This window comes from Sipha flava, unplaced genomic scaffold, assembly GCF_003268045.1.
Source record: "Sipha flava isolate LNK unplaced genomic scaffold, YSA_version1 49791_pilon_pilon, whole genome shotgun sequence".
In the NCBI taxonomy this organism is placed as follows: Eukaryota; Metazoa; Arthropoda; class Insecta; order Hemiptera; family Aphididae; genus Sipha; species Sipha flava.
The window spans coordinates 7,051-32,447 of NW_020273345.1; the positions used below are offsets into that span (position 1 = coordinate 7,051).

Consider the following 25,397-nt stretch of genomic DNA (forward strand, 5'->3'; position numbering starts at 1 on the left):
GGCGACTCGCCCGGGAGATGACTGCGTTGGTTCGGTCCGCGTGCCGCCGGTAACCGTGTTCCGATTTCCCGGTTCGATGACCGCTGAACGCGATAACCCGAAAACTCGCTGTCGTTCGGAATCGTTTGAGACGTCGATGCGAAACTGGCCTATTTTTGATTTTGATTTTCTCCGCCCCGGACGACAGAGATGTTGTGAGAAACGCTAGAGTGACGTCGATTTTTTTTTTTTTAGACATTACGGTTTTTTTTTTCTTTTAATTAGTAATATCTTATTATCATCGTTCAGTTTTACCGTTATCGTTTGATCAATACCTTAATTATTGTTTTCGCAATGGCCAAACGTTTTATTTATTTATTCTGCGCACCGGAAACATGTTCTAGCTACTATTCTGCTTTTGCAATCATTTCGGTTGTCGCATTTCTGACGATTAAGTTCAACTGCAGAAATGTCAAGCGTAATATCGTTGTAGAGTTTTAACAAAAACCATTCGAGTTCCAGAATCCATTAAGATAGTTTTAAATTATTTCGAGGTACGATGGATTGTTGGAAGATAAAACATAAAAAAGAACGAGACTACCAGGTCGAGTGAAATACAGGGATGGACGAATTACAATAGGTACTGTATGGGTCTTTAAAATTTAAAGCTAATAAGCCATTGTTCTCGAAGAAATGATACTATGTAATAAAATTCGGAGAGGGAGGTCAGTTTATATTTTCAAAGATGGTTGATATAGTAGAAGGATAAGGTCGGTTGAATTTTTTATGTTTTACATTCACCAAAAAAAAAAATACATCAACAATTTCAACCTATAAACAGAACAAACTTCATTAAATTATTTTGTACTTTAAATGAAATATATTTATATTTATATTTACGCCAAACGGCTTTAACTAAATTACTAATATCGTTTAATGGAAATCTGTTACAATTTTTGGGTCAGTAATTTCTTCAAAACGTTTTATAGATTTCTCTATTGATGCACACTTTTATATTATGGGAGAAATTTCTATTCATAGTTCTACTATAAAATTAAATTAACCGATGTAAGGAAAAAATGCGTATAGTAAGACCAAAACATTTCTCATGCTACATATTGTGATTTAAAACTAATAGTGGCGGTACACATCAAATAATGTAAAAAAATTAATTCTAACCTTATAATTCACATTAATAATTGGTAACTGGAATAATTTTCAGTAAAAAAAAATTAAAAAAATACTAATACTAAAGATAAGAATTTAAACAATAAAACGCAGTAAGATAATTTGAAGAAATGAGTCAATCATAATAATATAAGCACGGGTGTATTAAACATCACTGAATGTAAATGTTTGAATTTAAAACAAGATAAATACGAATAAATGATTCATACGACATATATTCCTAGTATAATCCCATATCACTGGTAAGTCAGCAATAATGCTCGTAAATGTCAATATACACAAAACAATTTTAAATTAATAACAACATTAAACATCGTGTGACAAACGTGTGCACGTTCTTCAGCAGCTTATACCATACTGTCGATAGATTTTCAATATTCATTTTTAACAAATTACACGCTATTGGCCCGAGGAAAAAACCAAAAGACCACTATTTTACTTTCGAATTTTACGTACAAATAAGTTTGCAAACGATATTTTTGTAGGGATAAATCGATTTTATTTTACAAGTCACAGTTTATAGCATGCACGTATACAAGGGAGAGTTTTAGATGTTCAACCCCCTCACCCCTCAAAATTGAGGAAAATTATTAAACTTATTTTTATAGAGTAAAAGTGGTATTTATGTTATATAAGTATAAAAATGTACAACCCAAAATATTTTTTTATGCGAAACGTGCCTGGTCCGCAGTGACACAAACAAATTTTATTTAGTTTTCCAATAACTTGGCGCGTATTAAATTGTATACATATTGCGAAATAATAATTATTTGTAAATGACACTATTTTTGTTTTTTATTCAAATAAGCATACAATTTTTAACTATTTTTACGTGTGTCTGCATGTCATCGATATTTTTATTCACTATTTGTCAAAGTAGCCTCTTTGTTTTATTTAGGTAACAGAATTTCGGCGACAAATATTTTTGCTTGATAATATTATATTACAATTAAACGCAAATCAGTAAAAAAAAAGTAATAATACATATAATAATGAACAATAAAAGTATAATCTAAAACCTTAACTACATAAGAAAGTGAAAAAAAAAACAATTTTTTCGTATTTGAATCTCGTTTACAATGGCAGTAAATTTAGTTACTGAAGAAGGTGTCTGCAGGTACGTGAGTCAATAGCTGGTTGACTATCCTCTTAAAAATAGCAGCTAATTTGGTTCGGAGTTGGGGCATCATAACTTGTAATACTTCTTGACCATTTTCACGCAAGAATAAGTTTGTGGCTTCGACTAAAACGAATAGACAAATTTGGTAAATATATATAAAATAATATAATATCCCTATACACTTTTAAATATAAATATAATATTTGTGTTCACCAATTATTCTATTGTTATTGACTTTGCTGACAACCATGTAAGCTTTTTTGATGACTAAATCTACTTCCAAAAAGTCCAAGTTGTAGTATTTTTCAGAATCTTTCAGATAACTAGACACAAAGCCTTTGGCTGTAGCGGTAACATCACCTAAAATTACAACATTTATCTTATTAATATTTAAAGAGCAATAATATATATATTTATGAAATTAAGAGGAAATTATGAAAGAAATAATATCACTTTCGGAAAAAATCTTATTTCAATAAACAGTTAATCAAATAATTAAAACATAAGATAAAATACAAAAAATAAAATACAAATTTGTACAATAAACCTTTTGAGAAAAATACAAATGTATTAATTCGCAAAAAAATAGTAGGTACCTAGGTATAAGCTATAATATGTGTTTGCGATATCAAATTTATTTATTTTTGAATAAATTGTATTGCATTATTATTAAGTACTTATCTAGTATACTCATTTGTATATAATGAATAAATTACCCTATTTTTTTAAGTATATCATTTTTACCATTAAAATCCAATTTGAATTTTTTATGTAATATAAATTTTCAGAAAATTTGTAATTTTGTGTTGATCTTGAAGTTCAGAATAATTGTTAAATTCAATACTAATAATAATAATAATAATAATAATAATAATATAATCAATGATATAAAGTAATTAGTATAAAATTATCAACTTTTATCGGTTAAAATAATATACCAATAACTGTCGGGTAATATAATAAATGATAATATATAAACAAGAAAAATAATATAAGTTAAAAGTTCAAACCTAAGTCTGCATGGAAAGTTCCGTTTCCGTTTGCAGGCAGGACTAACAACACTCCTGTACTGGCATATTTGGCATCCATAGTCATTTTTGGAATTCTGACTTTACCTTCAAACGGTGCATTTGGACGCAACCTTTATTCAAATATAATCAATACATTAAATTCTAAAATTGTTTTGGTTTTTTCATACGATCTTAATATTGCATTAGATACTATTAGTACTAGCTGTTGTATCTCGAACTAAAACACTCGATAGAGTACGGTAAAAAAATATGTAAAATAACTGTTATACGTTATTTGCTGACAATAAAACAAGATACAAATTAATATAAAGTAATTCAACATAAAAAAAAATGGGAAAAACGTATACTTAAGGTTTATATGACTACTGTAATATTACAACCATGTTTTGATGATATACATAAATAATTATTTTCAAGATATAAAGATTATTATTACTATAAAAAATAATTGAAATGTATAATTAATTATTATACAATTTTGTTAACCATTCAAATTGCGCCTGAACTACTATAACAAAATAGTTGATTTTTCTTTAACGGCGTGTGTGTTGAAGAATTGCATAAGATTACGCCTTAAAATAAATAATCAAATATTTAGACTAATTTTGAAATTAAAAATTTAGATTAAATGTAAATTTATATTTATTGTTGTTAATAATAAATTTTTAAAATCGATACATTTATAAATAGTAATATAGTGTTCAGATGTATGGGAATTATTTTAAAAAAATGGTAAAATTCTGTATTATAATTTATATGTCGGGTAATACTAAAATTTAATATAACACCGAAACGGGTGATTTATTTGGTTTTTAAATTTAAAACCAATGCTTTAAAAAATTGAATCATGAATAAAAGATCAGCTCAATTTATATTTCCAAAGATGGTTGATTTAATAGTAAAAACAAATGTTTGAAGATAGGTTGGAATTTAATGTTATAACTTTTTCCAAAAGAGAAAAAGACATCTATATAAGCATGTAAATAACATTAAAATTCTATTGTGTCTCTCATTTCCGAGTTATCAAACTTTAATCAGTTAAAATCAAAAATTTCAAATGACTATAAACAGCACAAATTTCATAAAAAAAATTTCAAAACTATAAAATGTGCTTAAAATATTGATATTTGTAATCAGCAAATCTTTCAAGTCGCAACAAATAATATATTTTATAGAATATCAGTAAAAAAAACTAATATCATATAATTAAAATTCGCTGATTAATTTTTTTTTTTCTACTACATAAAATATTTTTTGTGATTCCAGTATTTTTTTTTTCTGTAGATAAAAAAAGTCTTATGAAAAACCATGAATTTACTTTTCATATTTAAAGCAATGAAAATTTTTTAAATTTTTAACTACAGCAATTTAGCGAATTTTCAGGATTATTGTCGTTTTGTCAAAATTGTGTATTCAAACGCCCTTTAAACTCAATTTGGTATTTCACTAGGTTAGGTTAGGTATTAAATTTTCAAGACTTATTGTCAAAATTAAATTATTTTATTGGCATATTTGGAAAAAAAAGCTATGAAAACATGATATTTTCGACCATCTCGTAAAAATCTCAAAAAATATTTTAAAAATATTTCTATCTACTCTGATCGATAAATCATTCAGTGAAAATTTAAAGTTTATACATTTTTTTTTTTTTTATGTAAATCAAAAACTAATATGTTGTTAATGTAACCATTTTTTTTTATATATATATATATATATATATAACTTTTCGCAAAAAAAGATCTTAAGAAATTCGTAATATTATTCTTTTTGGAGTACTAACCAAATAATATTTCCTATAATAACTCCCTTATGACTCAGATATTCAGAGTAATCCTTCTAATTGAAATTATGTAAACAAAAAAAAAAATACATATATGGTAAGACCAACATATTTCTCGTTTCACTCAAAATTAAATATCAGCATAAATTATTATCTATAATATAGCATAAATATGGGCGTAATTGAGAATTACAATAAAAAGTGAACATTATTTTCCGATTAAACATATAATTTTATGTTTCTTTGAACATTTATATTAATATATTTATATTTTCCATCAATATTTTACATAATAATCCTAATAAATTGTTTAATTTGATTTAATTTAAATTAATGTTATCAATAATTTATTCCATATCATTCTTCGAATTCAAAATTAGAGTGTAAGATTGTTAAAATATTATTAAACATTATATTATGATAAATAAAAAATAAATAATTGATTGCAAAAATATAAATCAACATTGAAATAAAGTAATGCAAAAAACTATTATTTAATGATGATATAAAATTGTAATAAAAAAAAAAAAAAATTAATAGTTATTATTGAATTATTGAACTTGACATATTGATTTTATAAATAAAAAAATCATGGTCACGCCAAAAAGGACATAATATAATCTTAACCAAAAATAGTCATTTGTTCTATGTATTTCAGGTAGAACTTCAGGGCTAATACAGTTTAAATTAACTGTGTTCAAGGGTTCCTTTTCTTCCATTTCTTTCAAATTTTCATTAGTATTATATTACATGGTGTGATACACATCACGCATAAAAATAAAAAAATTGATTAATTGTAATGCTATTCATTAGATATCTAGAAAAACATCGATTAAACAACGCACCAAATGTTTATTGATACTTACAATACTTTTTGAATGGAGAAATTACTAGCTCCATACAAATCAATATCTCTCAATGTAATCTTGTATCCATTAGATCCACCGGTAATACCTAAACTCAATGAATCCATTCTGAAAGGTTCCACGGGTGGTAGTTCAATTTCATCAATTCCTAAATTAAAAATTATATTATTTTCAATGCCATCTAATAAATTATAGACTAAATATAATTAATGAATGTTTTCATTGTGATACTCTGTGAAAATAATTTTTTTTTTTTATGACGGTACAGATTTCTACCTAATTAATATATATTATTCTACAATCATCAAAAACGATATTTCGTTATATACGTATTTATAATCGTTTTATAACCATAATATATTATATTATTTCAAAATTTAAACCGAAATATTTCGTTTGTTTTAATTTATGCGGATAAATGGTCTTAAACTAAATACTGTTTTCATACAGTTTTCATAAAGTTTTCACACTGACGGTGAACTGCGTTCATCGTGATAAAAATATTAACACAATAATAATTTTATCTGAGTATTTAATTATTCCGTCTGCCAAGTATATATAGTAGTTTTCAATAAAATTATTATCGTTCAGTTTAAGAGAATAATTTTAATTTTTAAGTAATCGTTAAATGAACAATCCTTTTTTTTCCCCTCGTTGAAATAGAAAAAGATCTTATTCTCGCATAAACAAAATAACAGCTCTCTGCAGTAGCGCCTGATAGGATAGCAACAGTAGCGGCTGTGACATTGACCGCATTTCTCGTGTTACACCATAATAATGGCAGGTACCACTAACGACAAACTACGCTGGTACAATCGTAACAAGAGTGGATGACCTGTATCGTCTCCAGGGCCTATTGCGGCAGCAGCGGCCGATTTTCTACGATCCGCCGTAATAATAAAATACTAATGTACGGCAACGATCATCACGAAAACAGCACACGTAGTTGTACGACATTATATATATAGTATCATCGTTCATGTCACGTGGTAAAATATACTATGTCAAGTTTTTATTTTTATCAGTTTAAATTGTATAATTTTTTTTTTTTTTTTTTTTATAATATCACGGAAACATATTAGTGGAATGAATAGGAATAACATAAAAAAATGCACAACCGACTTACCTTCTTTCAAATACGGCCTCAAATGATTGATTTCCGCGGCGAGACATTCGTTCAGCTTCGGATCGTTTCGTACACATTGTTTTATGTATGGCGCTGAAAAACGTTGACGTGCGTTAAAATCATAAGGACAATTATTATTTCCTAAATTTAATTCGTTTGATTGACGATATTTTTTTTTTTTTATGCATTCATAAAACGTTCGATTGAATGATCGATGACTGGCCGTATGTATTCGTACAAAACAGTCGACATAGCTTAGAATATTTACGCAACGCATATTTTAAACAAACTTTAATTACAAAACATTATGTCAACATAACATTGTATTATGTTTTTAACAAAAATAATATTATTGTTGTGGTTTTATTCATTGGAACATTATTTCTCAAACACTTTATACATCCCCAAGTGTTAGGTGACAGAAATATGCACGGAACACTATACAGCGTTCTCGTTTGATTTAAAATGTTTTCGTTATTTTACGCGTGGAAGCAATAATTATCTCATCATAATTTCATTTAGATCAACGTACAATTAAATCTTTAAAAATTGCTATGCATTTTTATAATAATGAATCATAACTGGTATAAATTAATAATTTGAAAATTATACGTTCTGTGATTGCATACAGCATAGGTATTACAATGTACGTATAACAACACTATATCGGTGACACAACGGGCATTGACATAAAACAAGAATATAATATTTTACAAGCCATTAATCTCGTATTAATTCAATATAACCTAATTGAATGCATAATTTATTAAAAAATATAATAGTTGGTCAAGTCGACAAGGGATAAATGTGATAGTAATTTAACATGATTTGAATAATTACGCGTGCCCATACAACTTTATGTTTTTATTTGAACTGCATGAATAAGATAGTAATATTCATGGCTACGATGAAATCACGTACGAAATGTTTAAAAATATAATATCATTAACGATTAACAAATATTTATAATAGTAATGATTTTGTGTATATTATTTCAATGAAATGGAAGTAAAAATATTTGTTCGTTCGTATACAATGAACTATGATGTTAAAAAATTACTTGTATTTATTAAAAAAAAAAAAGAAAAAAGTTGCCTCATTAATTATTATTGAGTAAAGATTTAATTGTTTCGTGTTTTTTTACCATCGAGTTATTGAAATGTGATGGTTTGATCAGAAAAAAATTATACTCATTGCTTATATTTGAAACTCATGAAACGAATTGCGTTCGATTCGATGCCAACAAATACACATCAGCTAGGGATTAAACCAGGGGTGGCAAACCTTTTGAACACAAAATTACCTTTTTTTTATAGAGGCGCCATGAAAAAAATATTAAAAATATTATATTTTGTTATATTATAATTTGATTGTATAATTAATATATTAGTATAAAAAGGTTAGTTTAGATACATAATAATTAAAATAGTAATAATATTGCTTTGTTAATTATTTATATTATATTATGTTATAGGTCCTATGATATTATATACTATATAATATATAATAGTAATAACGTTCGCGTGCCCACAAAATCTTTTCGCGGGCCATGGATTCACCATCCCTGGTTTAGACGAACGTTGGCGTCGTAAGAACTGTAACGCAACAAAAAAACATTTTACCCACCGGTTAACGGTTTGTCTACGAAGGCATGCACTTATTATACATGTTACGGTGTTTCACCGTGCGCATTTCAACAACGCAATCGTTTCGATTCCGAACAAACAAACGGTTCGAGTTGAGATTTCTTCGCGCGCGTCCCGACCGCGGCGTTGCCGTGCCGGACTTTCGAACGCGACGACGGCGCGAGGGTGTGTCGCAACGGACGAGCGGAATATTAAATTCTGAATAAACGAACGTGTCGCAAAACCGCGACGGCTAGAGACGGCGCACGGACGCGCGTATCGCATGCGCTCGTTGCCGGCCTTCGCATCGCCGCGCACCGTATCGGTCGTTCGCTCGACGCGTGTCGTGAAATACATCGGGACGGGCACGCGCGTGATATTGCATAAAACTCGAACACGCGCGCGCGCGACAGAAAACACTTGTTCGGTTCAATTATATTGAACGGACAAAACACGCTTTGCGGGACGCACCGCCGACGACGGGTTTCTTCACCGGACGCATTTTTGCCTATCTGGTTTCACAAGTTATTTTACAATACACGCGTACGTTATTATGTTATGTCGGATCGCCTTCGCCGGTGAACCGTACCCGACCGGTATAACCATTACCGCGGGGCGGTAACGTTGCGGTAACGTTGCGGTAGTCTCCGGGTATACCGTCCGCGGACGGTTGTCGCTGAACCCAAGTGCACTCCGTCGAGACGATTCCTACCCGTACGTCGAGGACTCTCTCGGTGAGCTGTTGGCCAACGTCGGGTCGAGCTGCGCGTGATGCAACACCTGCGGCCACCGCCGGTGACCGACGGCGCCCGCCTTAACGACATCTCCAATCGGGTCGGTCCAACCGGTTCTCGTCCGATCCAATATTATTGCACTGTTTATTGTGTTGGTATCGTCGTGCGAACAGCACGGCTCTCGGTACGTAGGTACTACCGACGGAGCGAATAACATAATTTCACGTCGCCGTTGGACAGCCGCGACGGACGTTCGGACGAAAGTGTATTCAGACCGGTCACCAATCGGGTACGCCTGATCGAAAAAGAGCGGCGGACGCAATGATCCACGCCGTCGTCTGGAGATGTCATGACGGTGTCTGTTCGGCCAAGAACATAAAGCGGCTTAGTGGCGATAAGCCCTACGATATGCGATTCGAAACCGGAATATGTGAATACCTCTTGTAAATCAAACCTGTTGGATCTTACAAAGTGCATTCGATTTACCAATAGACTAACCATTATTATAGATATAAGCTACACCAAACGAAACGTTTTCAATCGGTTAATATCGTGACTGTCAAAATAATTGTTTTCCCTAATTTTTTTTTTTTTTTTGGAATCCGATTATCAAACAATTGATGAACGTCTTTCGTTCATGGATAAAACTTCGTTTTTAATTATATCCTAATAAAATTTAATTTAATGATCTGGCTTCAGAAATATCAGATGGGCTATTTGATCTTATTAGTTTTAAAGATCATTGAACTGGATTTTATAACTGGAGACATATAGAAACAGAATTTTACTACCAAAAAAAAGTAGAAAAATATTTAAATTTTTTGACGGGAATGACATCGGGTAGGTCACCCTATAAGATATATTTTTATATGATCCGTAGCGATTAGAACATTTTACCAACATCTTTCTCGCAGACGGTAACAAGCAGAACATAGAATATTCAATGATAAATAATTATAATCGAATACATAGAGGTTACTTGTCTCGTATAAGGCTAGTGGTGATTACGAATGTTAGAATTACGAACGTCAAACACTCCGAATGACATAATTACGAATATTAAATATTATATTGATAAAATCAGTACCAATTTATCGATATATCGAATAACGTGAGAAAATAACTTTTATTACGATCAGTCTCGTTTACGTTCGAATGTCACTATTTGCGCATATGGGTGGTACAGATTACATAATTTATGTAACCCGAAGAGTATAATGACCCACTTGGTGCTTTTCCACTCTCACTAGTACGCGATGTCGTCGTCCTAGGTTTATACGGCAACAGGTTTTTGCGACGCAAAATGAAAAACAATTAATTAAAAAAAAAAAACATACGTTTGTCGATCGCGCAAAAATCGATAACACTCTAACCAGAACTCCAAGCGCAATAGTATTACACACAATAACAGTACATCAGTTGAACTTACGTATGACTTTTGTTTTTTCCGCCTGGGCGTACGACACGGCGATGGTCACGACAATGATTTTCTGCAAGTAATAAATCATTTTTGGACGGTGGTGGTGTAGGTTAGACGATCAAGACTTCTGAGGCAGAATCTACGTGGTGAAAATCTTTGGGAACAGACGGCAGTTACGAGGAATGGTGGCCGAATGCGGTGGAAAAACTCTACGTGAGCCCCGTGGAACGATATCACGCAGCGAATGGTGTAGCAGCAGGTAAACGTTGGCGATCGGACGGTTCAGTGTTCGCAGGTAAACTTCGTCGTGATCGGATGGTTTTAAAACAGAACGTGTCAAATGGAAATCGTCGCTTGGCTGCGGACTTCGGTGATGACGATGATGGCAGTGGTAGGTGTGCGTGAGGAGCATGTGTCTGGCAGAACGCAAGTCGTTGTGGTGTTTGCAGACTCGGCCGGGACAGTGACCAAGAAGCGACTTTATTCGGTTGTCGTGTCCCCGGTCGATCCCTACCATAATATATTTTCTAATACCATTAATCCGTCGGTAGCGGCGGCGGCGTTCAAAACCCTACTCGTCTGCCATCGACCATGCTCCGTCCACCGCCACCCGAGTAACCGCCGCCGTTCAAGTTATCCTACCTGTCCTATCAACGTGATATTATTATTATTACGCGTGCGCGCGTATAGTGTATCGTTTTGTTTTATTTATTTACTCGTATTTTTTCCACATTTACGGATTATTATTATTATTATTACATTTTTGCTTTTTGCGATTTATCGTGTGCGCAGAACGGTATATATATATGTATAAAATAAATTATATACTTATACTTACTTATATATGATTCACACGATAAGATATATAAATATTTATTTTAATTTTTTTTTTTTTTGACTCTTTATTGCTCCCCTGTTTATATGTCATGATTTTTTTTCGTCCTATAATCCATTTTTTTTTTTTTTTTAAGTAGAAAAATTTACAATTTGTGTATTCAATAACCAAATAACCAAATGGGGATGAGGGAAAAATTTGTACGAAATGAATATAATATTCAATAAATCTCTGCGCCTGAGTCTTTTCGACCGGCCAGTGGACCGGGAGGGCATTTTCCGATAAGTGTTTTTCACCTTGAACGGAAATGAATGGGTTAATATGGCTGGATATTTTGGAGTGGCATTTTATGGTGGTCAAACGCAAATATATTATTAATTTTTATAAAGTAAGTTGTTCGGAACGGCACCGAGGGGCAGAGGTTATTAAATGGAGAGCAATGGACCCATTTATTTTATATTATAATATCACGCGCGTTACTTTCCCGCGGCGATAATAATTTATGTTGTATTACCGACTCGCCAACGTATTATTTATTCTGCGTAAGCGTGTGCGTCCGTCACACCGACGCGAATTACAGGTATAAAATGACGCTAAGCTCGTCTTGACGTACACCCCCCGAAGGTGTACACCAAACCCGTGTACATTGTTATAAACGCTGAGCATCATACGGATTTCGCGAGAATTTACGGTTTAAACCGATGAACAACCAACCCCCGACACGTGCAACAGCTGTTAGATACACGATTACCATACAGTGGCCGTGTGCTTGTATTTAGAGTCCGGGTCTGTGCTGAAGTCACCGAGCATCAACTTGTACCACCTCCACCCGCTTCCCATCGTATTCAATCACGGGCACAAAATACATTTATCGCCTCGATTGATTTTATTACTGCACTTGAAAGTATTTTCCGAATTCTCGCCAACTAAAATATATACATATCAAAACATTTCTAGAAATTTGAAAAACAAAAAAAAAATCGATTCGAACTCTTAAAACTATTAAACTGCAACTAGAAACATTAACTATGATATTTAAGAAAAATATGATCATAAATATTTCATTTTTAACGCGTGTTAATACTATAAAATATGTATTCGTTTAAACTTATCTTATTGTTTCAGAGTATGTGAATATATACCACTATCGTTATGCGTATAAAATACGATTTCGCTAAGAATATTTTAACTAAAGAAATAACATACTGATTAAAATACTTACTACATAAAATATTGATCAGTCTTTATTAAATTTCTATAAATTTAATTATTAGCATTTCTGAGTCTTGGTATATTTTGATAATATTGTTTATGACTACATTAAATGATTTATTAGTCTATAAAAAATATATTTTTATTATTTACCTGTTAAATTTGACTTTAAAATATTCGAATTTTTATCACATTAAAAGCATAATAAGTAAAAATTGGTTACGAAATAAAAAAATAATTTTAATTCTAGAATCAGACGACGTTTGACTGTCTTAACGTTTGTTTATAAAAATTGATTATACGTGTTGGATTTAAAAAATGCTAAAATAACAGTTATACTCTAGAATAAAACATTAATTCCTATAATCAGAATTGAGATTCATGTTTGAAATGTAATTATTGGATTGGTAATTCTAATTAGGTCATACATTGCTTGTAAGTTTATTACTTTTCTTTTTTTAACGAGAAAATCTATGTTTATACAAGTATAATGTAAAAACCACTAAAACTATGTAATGCTTGTGAACTGTAATAGATTAAAAAAAAAAACTGTTAGGAACTGAAATTCTTTGTGACCAATTCTTATCACTTGTCACCCTCTATCGTTTATAAAATATAGTTTAGGAACTTAATTAGTAAATTTCAAATAGTTTTCTCGTACAAATAAAACGGTGTGTACATTAAACACTTTTCTACTACTACTATGTACATATATTTATATTGCTCCATTGCTGCTAATGTATCGACCCAAATCGTAAATATAAACTATTCTCAAATCAACTTAATCGCGCGCACAACATTTCATAAAAACCATTCCAGTCGTTTAGGATGAGTTGAGTGACATATATGTATGTACATGGTTAAAAATATATTTTCGTAAGGCGACCGTTGTTTAAAATAATAACAATAAACAAGTTGGATCACAACTGATCATCGGGAATACCGTACTGAACAGCGGTGACGACGACGGTATGTCAACACAAACACTGTGCAATAATAACAATTTCATTATTAATATATTTACATGTTTTGATTCGCGCGACGAGAATATTATGGGTCTGCGTGGTTTATTCCAATTGCGTAATGCCACCAGAGGCGATCGATCCCGTTCAAGTCCGAACGGATTAAAAACAACCTTTCATTCTGGCCGGCACTTGCGGACACGGCACGACGTTGACTATTCGTGCGCACCTCGTGTTCGTATATGCGCACAAACAACGCATATTATGTGGTCAACAGCACTGACTAATCGCCGTCGCAGCTTTCGACGAAACTTGTCGGCCAAGTCGAATCACGCTCGTTCGTCCTAGAACACCGAATACGGCTACGAGGTGTCTTTGCAGCGACTCCGCAGCACGTTTCTCTTCGAACGTCTGTTAAGTCGCACACGTACGACGAAGGTGATAAATGCAAACGATCCGCGGGAGAGAGGAGAACGATTTGCAAAACCTCGTAAAGTTTCCTTCTTCGAATCGTGTATACACCGTGCGACATCGCAGTGATTATTCGCCACTTTGCCATCATTTTGAAAACAAATTTTCCTCCGATGTGAATCGCCCGTAAAAAAATGACCATTAACGTTATCAAGTACCAGTTGAGTTATTCGTTTGGGCTTGGGTACGGTACGCTGCACATATTATTTATAACTTGACAGTACTCGTATTATGGCATACACCCCTCACAAATATTATGCGTTTCATTATTTATGAATTCACGCTTTCCTCGAGGTCATTGAACAAGTGTTGAAAATCAATGTTGTCCGATGACTAAGGACACATCCCGACTTTTGTCAAATGACGCAGCAGCTAGTTCGCGCTTTGGATATAATGTATACAGATTTAACTACTCTGTCGAATATATAAGTACCGCCTTACATTACGATATTGACCGTAACGTGTTCGAAGGGATAGCGGTTATTCGTTTTCCATCACAAACCTAAAACGTATTCCGTTGTCATCCGTGCCGAAATCTTTTGTGTCAGAGATTTTCCGGAAATTAACCGAAATTAACTAATTAATATAACCGATTATGTTGTTGTTTAACTGAAACCGACTAGATCGATCAAACGTTACAAACTGTTTTCCATTCTAGACGTCCCTATGTTTGTCGCTATTCGTATTTCAAATGGTCCAAGCTAAAATATCAGCCAATCCGAATTTTATAATAAACTCTGAAATCATAGCGTACTTCAAGTCCTAATACAGTATACATAAAAGCTAATCGATTTCTCGATTCAACTCAGGAGTAGTTCCAAATATTTTTCACGAAGGGGACCATAGCATAGCCATACAAATAGGATATATTTTTTGTAAACTGTAACTTTACAAAAGGTGCTTTAGGAGCAAAATTAAATTTTTAACGATCAAAGATATAAAAATAACATCATATTATAGCATTAAAAATTAATAGTATACTTTATTTTTATAATACAAAGTCAATTTTTCATTTTTTTCTTTTGAAAATCTGTTAACTATACTTTTTAGGTTATTTTCACTGTCAATATTTATATCCTTATAGATATACATTAGAGCCAACCCAATCAATTTTTCTTCTCCCAATTTTGCCCTTAACCAAGTTTTAAGCAGCCTTAAAAAGAAAACACTCCCTTTATGTTGTTACGATAGAAATTAAAAATCTAATTAAAATTTTAAGAAATTATGTATGTATAGGATAATAATTTTGATCTAAGAAATGTAACGTCTCAAGATCCAAAAATTTAATTTTTATATTCAGGATTTACTAATAAAGAACTATAGTTTTTTTTTTTTTCACGGAAATTACCGAGACGATGTGTGGGGGTATTCCCGAATGCGTCACGTTTTTAATTTTTACCTTTTTCATAGCCCGAGTACGTCCGCGATTTTATTTGCAGTTTTTATCGTATAGCACGAGTGCGCCCGAGGTTTTATCAACTACTTTAACTGAAGAGCCCGATTGCGTCCGTGAAATATACAGTAAGTTCCCGTTACAATTAACTCCAAGGGACAGATTTTTTTTTCGTTATAACAGAAATTCGAATAAAAAAAAAAATGTAAAAACATGATTATTCACAACATAATTTTGTAGATGGTGAATGTTTGTAAATATTAAGTCCGATACATCACTTTGTGATGTAATGAATGTTCGCATAACTTTCAAACTAACAAATATATTTTAACCTATAAAAATAGTTCGTTGTATCAGGATTTTTAAAAATCAATCATTTTGTTATATTGATATTCACTTAACATTGTTAAAATAGTTTTTTCGGTTGGGAACTTCTATGAATTTCGTTATAACGAGATTTTTCGTTGTAACGGGAACTAGAAATATTAAAAAAATTCAAATTGACACTAAAATTGTAATTAAAGCAGCCACAAAAACAACTATGAAGAAAAAAAGGAACAACTAATAACAAAATTGCATTCAACGAAGAAAATATTAATAAATTTAAGAATAACCAAATTTCAAGGATTGATTTTGAAAAAATTATGGCTTTTAAACATCAACCACAACATAAAAAGTAACAATGTAATTTATATGAGCATAAAAGAATATTAAGACTCTCACCTACAATTATACGATGTAAGTTAAATAAACGAGATAATATAATTTTAATATAAATATTAAATAAATCGAAAAAACATTTTTGGGATATAAGTCAGTTCACCTCCTCGTGGTGCACACTGGGTAACTCTAAATAAACTGGGACGCATTCTCGGGACGCACTCGGGCGATACCTTGTTGTGAACATGCTTACAACATTGAAAAAAGTACTTTTTATGACGCACTCGGGTTATCCCCGATGTGTGATTCAATAATTTTCTTTACAATACACTATATAGTATTATCGATTGATACCATATACAATACGATAAACAAATTATAACTCAATTATTGAAATATGGCTTGTACGTAGGTATAAGAAGTAATAACCGATTTTATACGATGTAAATTGTTCATGTTACTCTATTCGTTGACGAAAAGTTTAGGATTCTTAAATGATCAATAAAAAATAATTGAAGACCTAGTTTTTTTTTTTTTTCCTTGAATGAAAAAAATTATTTGGGTATATGGGGGGCACCCCCTTTGCTTCTCCCACCAGTTGGATCCGCGCCTGGTTGAACTTCAACTTCGCTTCGAGACCTTCACCTGACCAACACACCACTGATTGTGTTATGATGAACGCATAACTACACACAAGTACGAAACACTACAAATGCAGACGGTACTAGTCTATACCGACGAGCACAAGTTTACCATTCGCCACGGGTTTTAGAAGACATTAGTACTATTAAAATGTACACATTATTTTAAAATATCGATATTGCGCGCACCTCGAGTCATACATTCGGTGTGTATGAATAATTGTAAAATCAACTGTGTGGCGCAGAGATTCTATGGCGAGTTAAATGATTTTCGATTCGCGAACGATTCTATTCTCAATACTTTTCGTTTGTGTAATAATGATAGATATTTTTTTTATTATTATTTATTTAGTTCTTTTTTTTTCGTTACCCGAAATTCGGTGTGCGTCTTCATCTCATCGCCATTAAATCTAAATATTCATCGGACATGGATTACGACGGCAATATGTATTATATATACGCATTTACAGTGCTGTCGGCCAACGATCTTTCCATTTGTACACAGTGCCGCAACTACACTAATTTGGGCCCGTGTGTAAATAAAACAAATGCCCCCTCACACGTTCGGACTCCGCAGGTAAACCGTACCTTTAATCAGTTGTAACCAAACCATTTTGAATTTTGATTATACAGGCCGCAAAAGAATCGTTGATGTACGATAATGTGTACAAAACAATATCAATCAATTATTGTTCAACCTCCATTAATAATTATTATTACTGAACGGTTTTATTTTCTTGTTTTCTACATATTTTTCAAATATTATCATTGGGCCCTATTGTAAGCTGGGACCATGGGCACACGTAATACACCTGGATATTGCGGTACTGCAAATACCTATAATACTGCAAAGCCTAGTGAAATCCGCGCGCACACTTGTCGTGGCTTTACTACCGTATGTGCCAAGAGACTCTGGACTCTGTGAATGATGCAAATCCATAGTTAAAACATGTTAAATTAAAAGAAAACTTTATTTCCTCGTATCGCAATCATATTTCGGTGTGATATAACTGCTTCAATTATTACTTCAATATATTTGCACAACTATATTTTTGTTAAATTTTTTTTTATTTCTGTACACGACTTATTCAGGTCGTTATTTTGGTCCAGTACCTAATAACTGTTTGGTTGACTGTAAACATTATTCTAGAATGTATATTATGATAAAATACCGAATTATAATTGTACTTACATAACTATTTCGACAACTCCACTACACATGTTGCCATTCACAAAACAAATACTATATATATTTTATATCTTTCGATTTAATGAATAACTGTAATATATTTACTTATCATACTAACGTGTTTTTATTATTTGATTGTTTTGTCGAAATGTTTAAATCAAATATATATGGGTGTCATATGTGTGCACATAATGCCAAAACCGGTTCCTGAATACTATAATTATTTAATATCTGTCTTATTGGAATATAATTACATTATGCAATTTAAATTCCTCCGTCGATGGAATCAGTATACAATAAGTTAGTAAATAATGTCCAATTTTTGTTCCGTAAAATTGTAACTGATGCATAGTCTTAGTTTTTGTACTTATTTATACCTAATTGATTAATATCACGAAACTTATTATTTCAACAATTTCAAATTTTTTTTTTAATCTAATTTATTAATTTACAACCATTTACCAGTAAACACAAATATTTTTCCGATTTACCTCTTTTTGTTGTTTTGTCGCATTTTTTAATCATGAAATGGACATAAATAAAAAAAAACGCAGTGTATGAATAATTAAAAAAATGAATTATTATTGTGATATATTGTAAAATAATTATTCATAAGTCATTTGTACTCCAACTATATTACATACATTAAATTTAACAAGTATTTATTGAAATATTTTAGACTATAATAATTATTTTTTTTACCATTCAATTATTCGTATGTGTTCTAACAATAGATCAAATCTTTATTAATGACCGATAACATCAAACCACGTAGGGATCATTCCATACGATTTCATCTAATGAGTGTGCTGGATGATTTTTAAAAAACGTGGATACTACAACTTTCAAGGCAAAAGTGATTTCGATAGTTAATCTGAAAGCAATTATAAGTAATAACTTTATAATCCAAATAGAAAATTAATAATAATAACTAAGTAATGCGCTAATGAAAGTATAACGTAATTAATTTTTGATATTTTAGTGAAAATCCTACGACACTTTATATTTTCAGAAGAATTAAAAAAACATCAGTTATAGTAAGTTATTATACGTAATTATGTTTTTTGTAAAAACGGACAACTTGAGCCCTCGATGTAGAAAAGTTATACTCACGGAGTATAAATGCTGTTTTAACTAAACATTATTTTAATGTCAAAATATTTATTATATTATATCATTACATTTATTACAGGGAGATACAACAATATGATGGTAAGTGTTATATGGCTAAAATGTTTAATTCAATGTATACTTTACATATTATAAAAAAAATATAAGTATATAAATATAATCGCAATCGTTTAGATGGACTTTTACGTCATCATTAAATAATGTAACAATAAATACATGTTATATTATAATTAATTTCCTAACGGCACACAAAAACATAGAATTCATTCATTAACATAGAACTTATCAACCCGGTATAATTCTCGCATAGTTCTCCACACAATTTATTTTTACGAGTTTTCGAATATTTTTCAAAAATCAATGAAAAATTCGAAAAATAGTCTGGGTATGGATTATAGTAAGAATACTGGAGTTTCTGATCATAAGCTGTTTTTTATGAATTGCTTAAAATTTTTGCTTAGCTACCTACGCGATTGAAGTTCATTATAGAATTCGACCATAAATCGATTAAAAATAATCACACTATTGTTATAACTGACTCTTAATTTGTTCATTATTGAAAATGTATTCTGGTCCTTGTGTGGTCTTTGTGTTAAATAAGTTTGATACAACTTAAAACACATGTTAAAATAAATTATTTATAAACAAATATGAATAATACGAAAGCGATAAATGTACACCATTAAATTTTATATAGGAATAATAAACTACACGTTTTTAATCGTGTACAGGTAGTATTAATCTCGAGTCGCAGTATCAGCAGTACAGTAATAACTAAACATTGCGACATCGTTATAAAATACGAATAACCGATTTTTATCAGTAAGCTCTTAGACTGGTTTCATAATGAAGTAATATTACTAGTTTATGCACACATCATAAAATAATATATTAGTACATTAACCGAAAACTCGACTATGTTTACAGAATTATTCATTATTAATAATGTTAATTTCGAAAAGTATACATCTTCATGAAGTATAATATATTTATTGAGTTTTAAATTTCGAACTGCTGCATTTCAAGCACGGGTCACACTCAGTACCGCAATTAGGTTTTGTGAAACCCCAGCGCGAGAAATGTTATGGGATTCCTACATTTGTATAATTTAATCATAAGTGGTGATAGTATTTTTAAACTATTATTTCTAAATGGCTCATAGGTTATGCAAGCCTATATAACTGAACTTATTTTTGTTAACTTGTGATTTAACACTATGTTTACAGCATAAAAAACAGCAAATAATGTAAAAAAAAATTTTACCATCTTTTTTTAGAAAAAACAAGTGTTTATTGGCACTACATATTAAAAAAAATATTCGCCAGAAATCAACCCAAGATATGAATCTATTTTTATAATTTTTACAATTCGACTGGCTGCAGGAAGCAAAAAAACTTCCAGCCAAAAAAATGTTTTAATTTAATTAATAATTTACTTGTAACCAAAGTATATCTTATTAAATTTGGTAATTATAATTACAAAAATATATTACTTAAACTTCAGTATTGATGATTCCATATAATCAAAACAAAAATATTCGTAGTAAGCGCTTTTCACACTAGACTGGAAACAACCCATTTCACACCGGAGGATAGATTCGAAAAGAGTGGAAATTCACTGTTAAATCATAGTTAGGTCTTCTTTGGCAATCATTAGCTACGATTCATGTTCGTTTGAGTGTGAAACTCGTTACGTTATATATATATGTTTATATAGTATACAAATAATATATTTGTAAAATTTAGTTTTGTTTTTTCAATTACGAAATATAATTTATTTTTTTACCTAAATAAATAATATTAATTAAATAAAATTTAATTTCAGTAACATCAGTGAAAATACCAGCCCCTTACTCTTAGGCTTAAATAGAAGGACCTAATTTACAACATTTGGGGAGTGCCCAGGCACACCCGACATCCTCCGTACGCAAACCTATGATTGTAGAACTACTTGTGGTTGTAAAAAGTTGAATAGATCAACTACTTTCTGTAAACTTAAGAAGTGATTTTTCAGCTAATTTAAAGCTATAGCAATTAAATGCAAAAATAATTTTACCCTACATTATTTCCCAACAAATCTGAAGTGACCAATTTTTCATATTTCTCCCTCAAATTTTCAATTATTTAAATAGCTGATTGTAAACATTCTCAATCATTATAAAAGTTAGAGTCAATCAATAGTTTTTTTTAGATACTAATGTACAGCCAATGGGAATTTTCATTATTTTTTATTTTTTCTAATGTCATTAATTTTACTGCCTACTCTCAACTGTGCATTCTAGAATTATATTCATATCAGTACTCCAATTTTTTCTAAACTGAAGTCTCTTGGTAGTGTTAAGTAAAATGGAGGAAAATATTTTTACCAATAACAATTATACGAGTATTAATTTTATGTTAAAGTATGAAACTATTGTTTTAAAATTAAATATATATTATCTATACTGTTACCCTAGGCAACGTCATTATTGAAGTACTTAAACTATTACGCTATTCTTTCATTCCACGTGGAAACGATATGAAAGTTTTATTTTCATTGTTTTCAACTATTCTAATAATTAGTTTATCTTCATTGACAAATATTTTTAAATTTTTAGAAATATTTATATTTGATTCAAGTTGACTATAAAATGTATCTTGTATAATTTGAACTTTTCGCAGACAAACAACTTAATGAAAGACCACAAACTTAGATTTTAAACTCCGTATTTAATCTATTGGCTGCTTATTATTTTTTTCTACAATCATCATTCAAAATTCAATAATATGAATTCCAAATATAAGGTGAAATTAATGCAACTCGGCGACCTCTCTCGTATTTGTTAACTCTCCCATCATAATTACTTAAAACCAATCTAGTATAAGTTTTATGTATTCCAGCAAATCTTCTCCTAATTTTTCTAAAAACAAATAAATAATACGATATAGAACTATACTCGAATTTTTTTTGCTTCACATGTGTAAACGTTTTCACGGAGTAATATACAAATAAAACCTACTGCACTTGAGCCCACATAGGCGTTTATGCTGATAAATAAATAAATAAACATAATCATAGAATAGACAAATGACAAATTTCAAAAATCACATCAAGGTATAATAAGTGCAATATATGATAAATAATACAATAAACTATTTTTTACTTTTTTTTTTTTTTGTTCAATCGGCAACGTTCAAATATTGTAGATCATGAAAACCATAGAATCACCGACAAAATATCGCCCGTAAAATATCGCGTAACCAAAATATCGCAACTAAAATATCGCGAAACCATTATATCGCATGGAATAATTATAAAGTATTAAAAGAAAAAAATGAATATATTATATATTATACTCATTGAAATACCTTGAAGATAATCTTCAAACTCTAAAAAAATAGGTAAAAGGTGAATACGATTAGATAAGATAAAGTTAAATGCAATATACAGATACGATAATATTGTACGGCGGTATTATTTTTTTTACGATTTATTGATTTCGCGATATTTTAGTTATGATATTTTGGTCACGCGATATTTTACCGACAATATTTTGTCGGGGTACCAAAACCATGTTACTGCCGCAAAATTAATATTTAATAACACACATTTAAAAGAATTTATTGCAGATCGAATATATTCACTCACGCTATATCTTCCCAGTTCAATTCTTTATGTTTTAAATAGTTATTAGTATTAACAATAGTTACAATTAATTATATTAAGCATTTATTTCCTAAACATGAAAATCTAACGTATGGCTCACCAATGTCGATTCATATTCAATTAATATATTCAATTATTAGATAATATTTGTTGGGCATGTGGCACGAATTAATTTATGAAATTACTTAAGAATACTGATTGAAACGATGAGTGAATGTAAAATTAACGGCGTAGGGTGAATTCTAATTTATCAAATATAATAATAAATGTAGCTCGTAATTTGCTATTTGTGTACTTAATAGTTGTAGCATTCGATGAATATGACATGACAGTCGATAGCATTATTTTGTATACAACTATTACGTCATAACAAAAATAATTGTGGTTTTCTTGTCGTTTTATTTTATTATTTATTATATGACTACTATATATTGCTACTTAATTCTACTATTCTATTTATTTATTATACTCTTATACTTTTATTTCTACGTCTACATAACATCAAACAGCATAACTTGAATATGTATTTGAAATTTTCTAGTTTTATAAGTTTGTTAATAAATATTTTCAATCCATGAAGAACCTTAAGATCATAATAATATATTTTATTTAAAACGATTTTTAAGAAGTACAAGAAGCATATAGTGAAATATGAATAATGTTTATTCGATTGTTTTTGACAATCATATTACGTGTATTCATTTTAATTGTATTATGTATGTACGTAGGCTGTCTGATAAATAAGATACGAAAATTTACTGAATAATGAAAAATTAATTTATTACTTTTAACTAACTTTTACGCAATAAATAAGCTTTGTTTTACTATTTTGCTACATATTCACCATTCAAATTGATGGATTTTTTCAAACGATGGAATAACTTGAAAATACCATCTCAGAAATACACAGCACATTTTCAAGTTACTTGTTTTGAAAAATACATCAATTTGAATGGTGACTATGTAGAAAAATAGTAAAATATATCTTATTTATTGTGTAGAAATTTTAAAGTAATAAATTAATTTTTAATTATTCAGTATATTTTTATACATTATTTATCGAACTACGCATAAATGCTATAACTTTCGGATAGTTTACTTAGAAGCATTTTAAAGTAATTGGGGAATTTCAAAATGACTTACACAATATTAAATAGAGTAAAAGTATTAAATAGACGATATTTCTGACTTCAAGGCTATACTATATACGAGGTATTCGTAGTTCTTCCTCTGCTAAAATATATCGATATAGACTTCAAGAAGAAAAAACATTTCTATGTATAGTTAATAATGCGCACGTATGTACAATGTCCAGGAATCTAACACAAAAATTTAACATGAATAAACCTAGACATGGATATTCAATATTATCGATTACTGGTGTCATTGAAACATTTATACGTCGTGTAAACCGCATTAAATATATATTATAACGTACGCCGAACATGCATTACGTCAAAGGTCTTCGCATAGGCTAATAGATCATTATACCAATCAAGTCGCTTATTTTTCTTTTATTTTTCGTTTACGTACGTGTGCGTATGTGTATGTGTGTGTATGTGTAAGTGTGTATGTGTGTGTGTGTGTGTGTGTGGTTCAATTTCGGAAAAAGGACGACGGACGCTGGCGTATCCGGTCGGCGTGTAGAGCACGATTGCACACCGTTAAGGGTCCTCGGGGTTAATGAAAAACTTCCATTCGTTGCACGGCCGTCCAAAATAGATACATGTAAATATACTTCAAGAGAATGAACCCACGTCATATTACCGTACGCATGTGTGTGTGTGTGTGTGTGTGTGTGTGTGTGTGTGTGTGCGTATGTGCGTGTGTGCGCGCGCGCGTGTGTAGGAAATTATTTCTGATGGTAAATGCGGACAACAAAAACACGTGAATTAATTTTAATAGACCACTAATTGACCGGTGCCGAACGGATAAGAGCTCTGATGTATCCGCCTACGATGTAATGTGTGTAAAGCGTAGGAAACAGTCGTCGTCCACGCCGTCGCTGTTTCACTGGCGCGGTGTCATTATATTATTTCATGCATACACACACATACATATACATATAAACGTGTATAGTTTTACTATTTTAAAATGAAATAAAACCTAAAAATGTCATTACGTTTTCTAGACCGTTAAAGTCTACTGGAAAAAAATGTCTGTAAAATGATGGATAAACGTTCAAGAAACCATTTTAGGCGGAATTAACTAATTATGCGTAAAATTCGTATTGGTATTTTTTTATTTATTTTTTTTTTCGGTAAAAATTACACGCGTTTCTAGTAAATAAAAATCATAATCTATATTAAAGTTAATTTCATGACGTTTTTACCCTAACTTTATTTTTAGATGATTTAATATCCTGTATAATTTGTATACAAAATATCTT

At 30.7% G+C, this 25,397-nt stretch overlaps 1 protein-coding gene across 1 annotated transcript; it reads right to left on the reverse strand.

The window, feature by feature from the left end:
- Positions 1 to 2,131: 2,131 nt before the first annotated feature.
- Positions 2,132 to 10,977, reverse strand: LOC112690236. Its single transcript, XM_025564204.1, has 6 exons — positions 10,879 to 10,977; positions 7,091 to 7,183; positions 5,965 to 6,112; positions 3,298 to 3,428; positions 2,501 to 2,647; positions 2,132 to 2,410 (listed from the first exon to the last, which is right to left on the reverse strand). Exons 1-6 carry the CDS (start codon positions 10,955 to 10,957, stop codon positions 2,259 to 2,261), a joined length of 750 nt encoding a protein of 249 aa, XP_025419989.1. The 5' UTR covers positions 10,958 to 10,977; the 3' UTR covers positions 2,132 to 2,258.
- Positions 10,978 to 25,397: the final 14,420 nt, after the last annotated feature.

Bases quoted from the DNA above. Each gene is read 5' to 3' on its own strand.
- LOC112690236 (XM_025564204.1), bottom strand. From the start codon at position 10,957: ATGATTTATTACTTGCAGAAAATCATTGTCGTGACCATCGCCGTGTCG. The intron at 3,429-5,964 runs GTAAGTATCAAT...ATTTGAATAAAG, and splicing joins TTCTCCATTCAAAAAGTATT to GTTGCGTCCAAATGCACCGT. The intron at 2,648-3,297 runs GTTTGAACTTTT...TTGTAATTTTAG, and splicing joins AACTTTCCATGCAGACTTAG to GTGATGTTACCGCTACAGCC.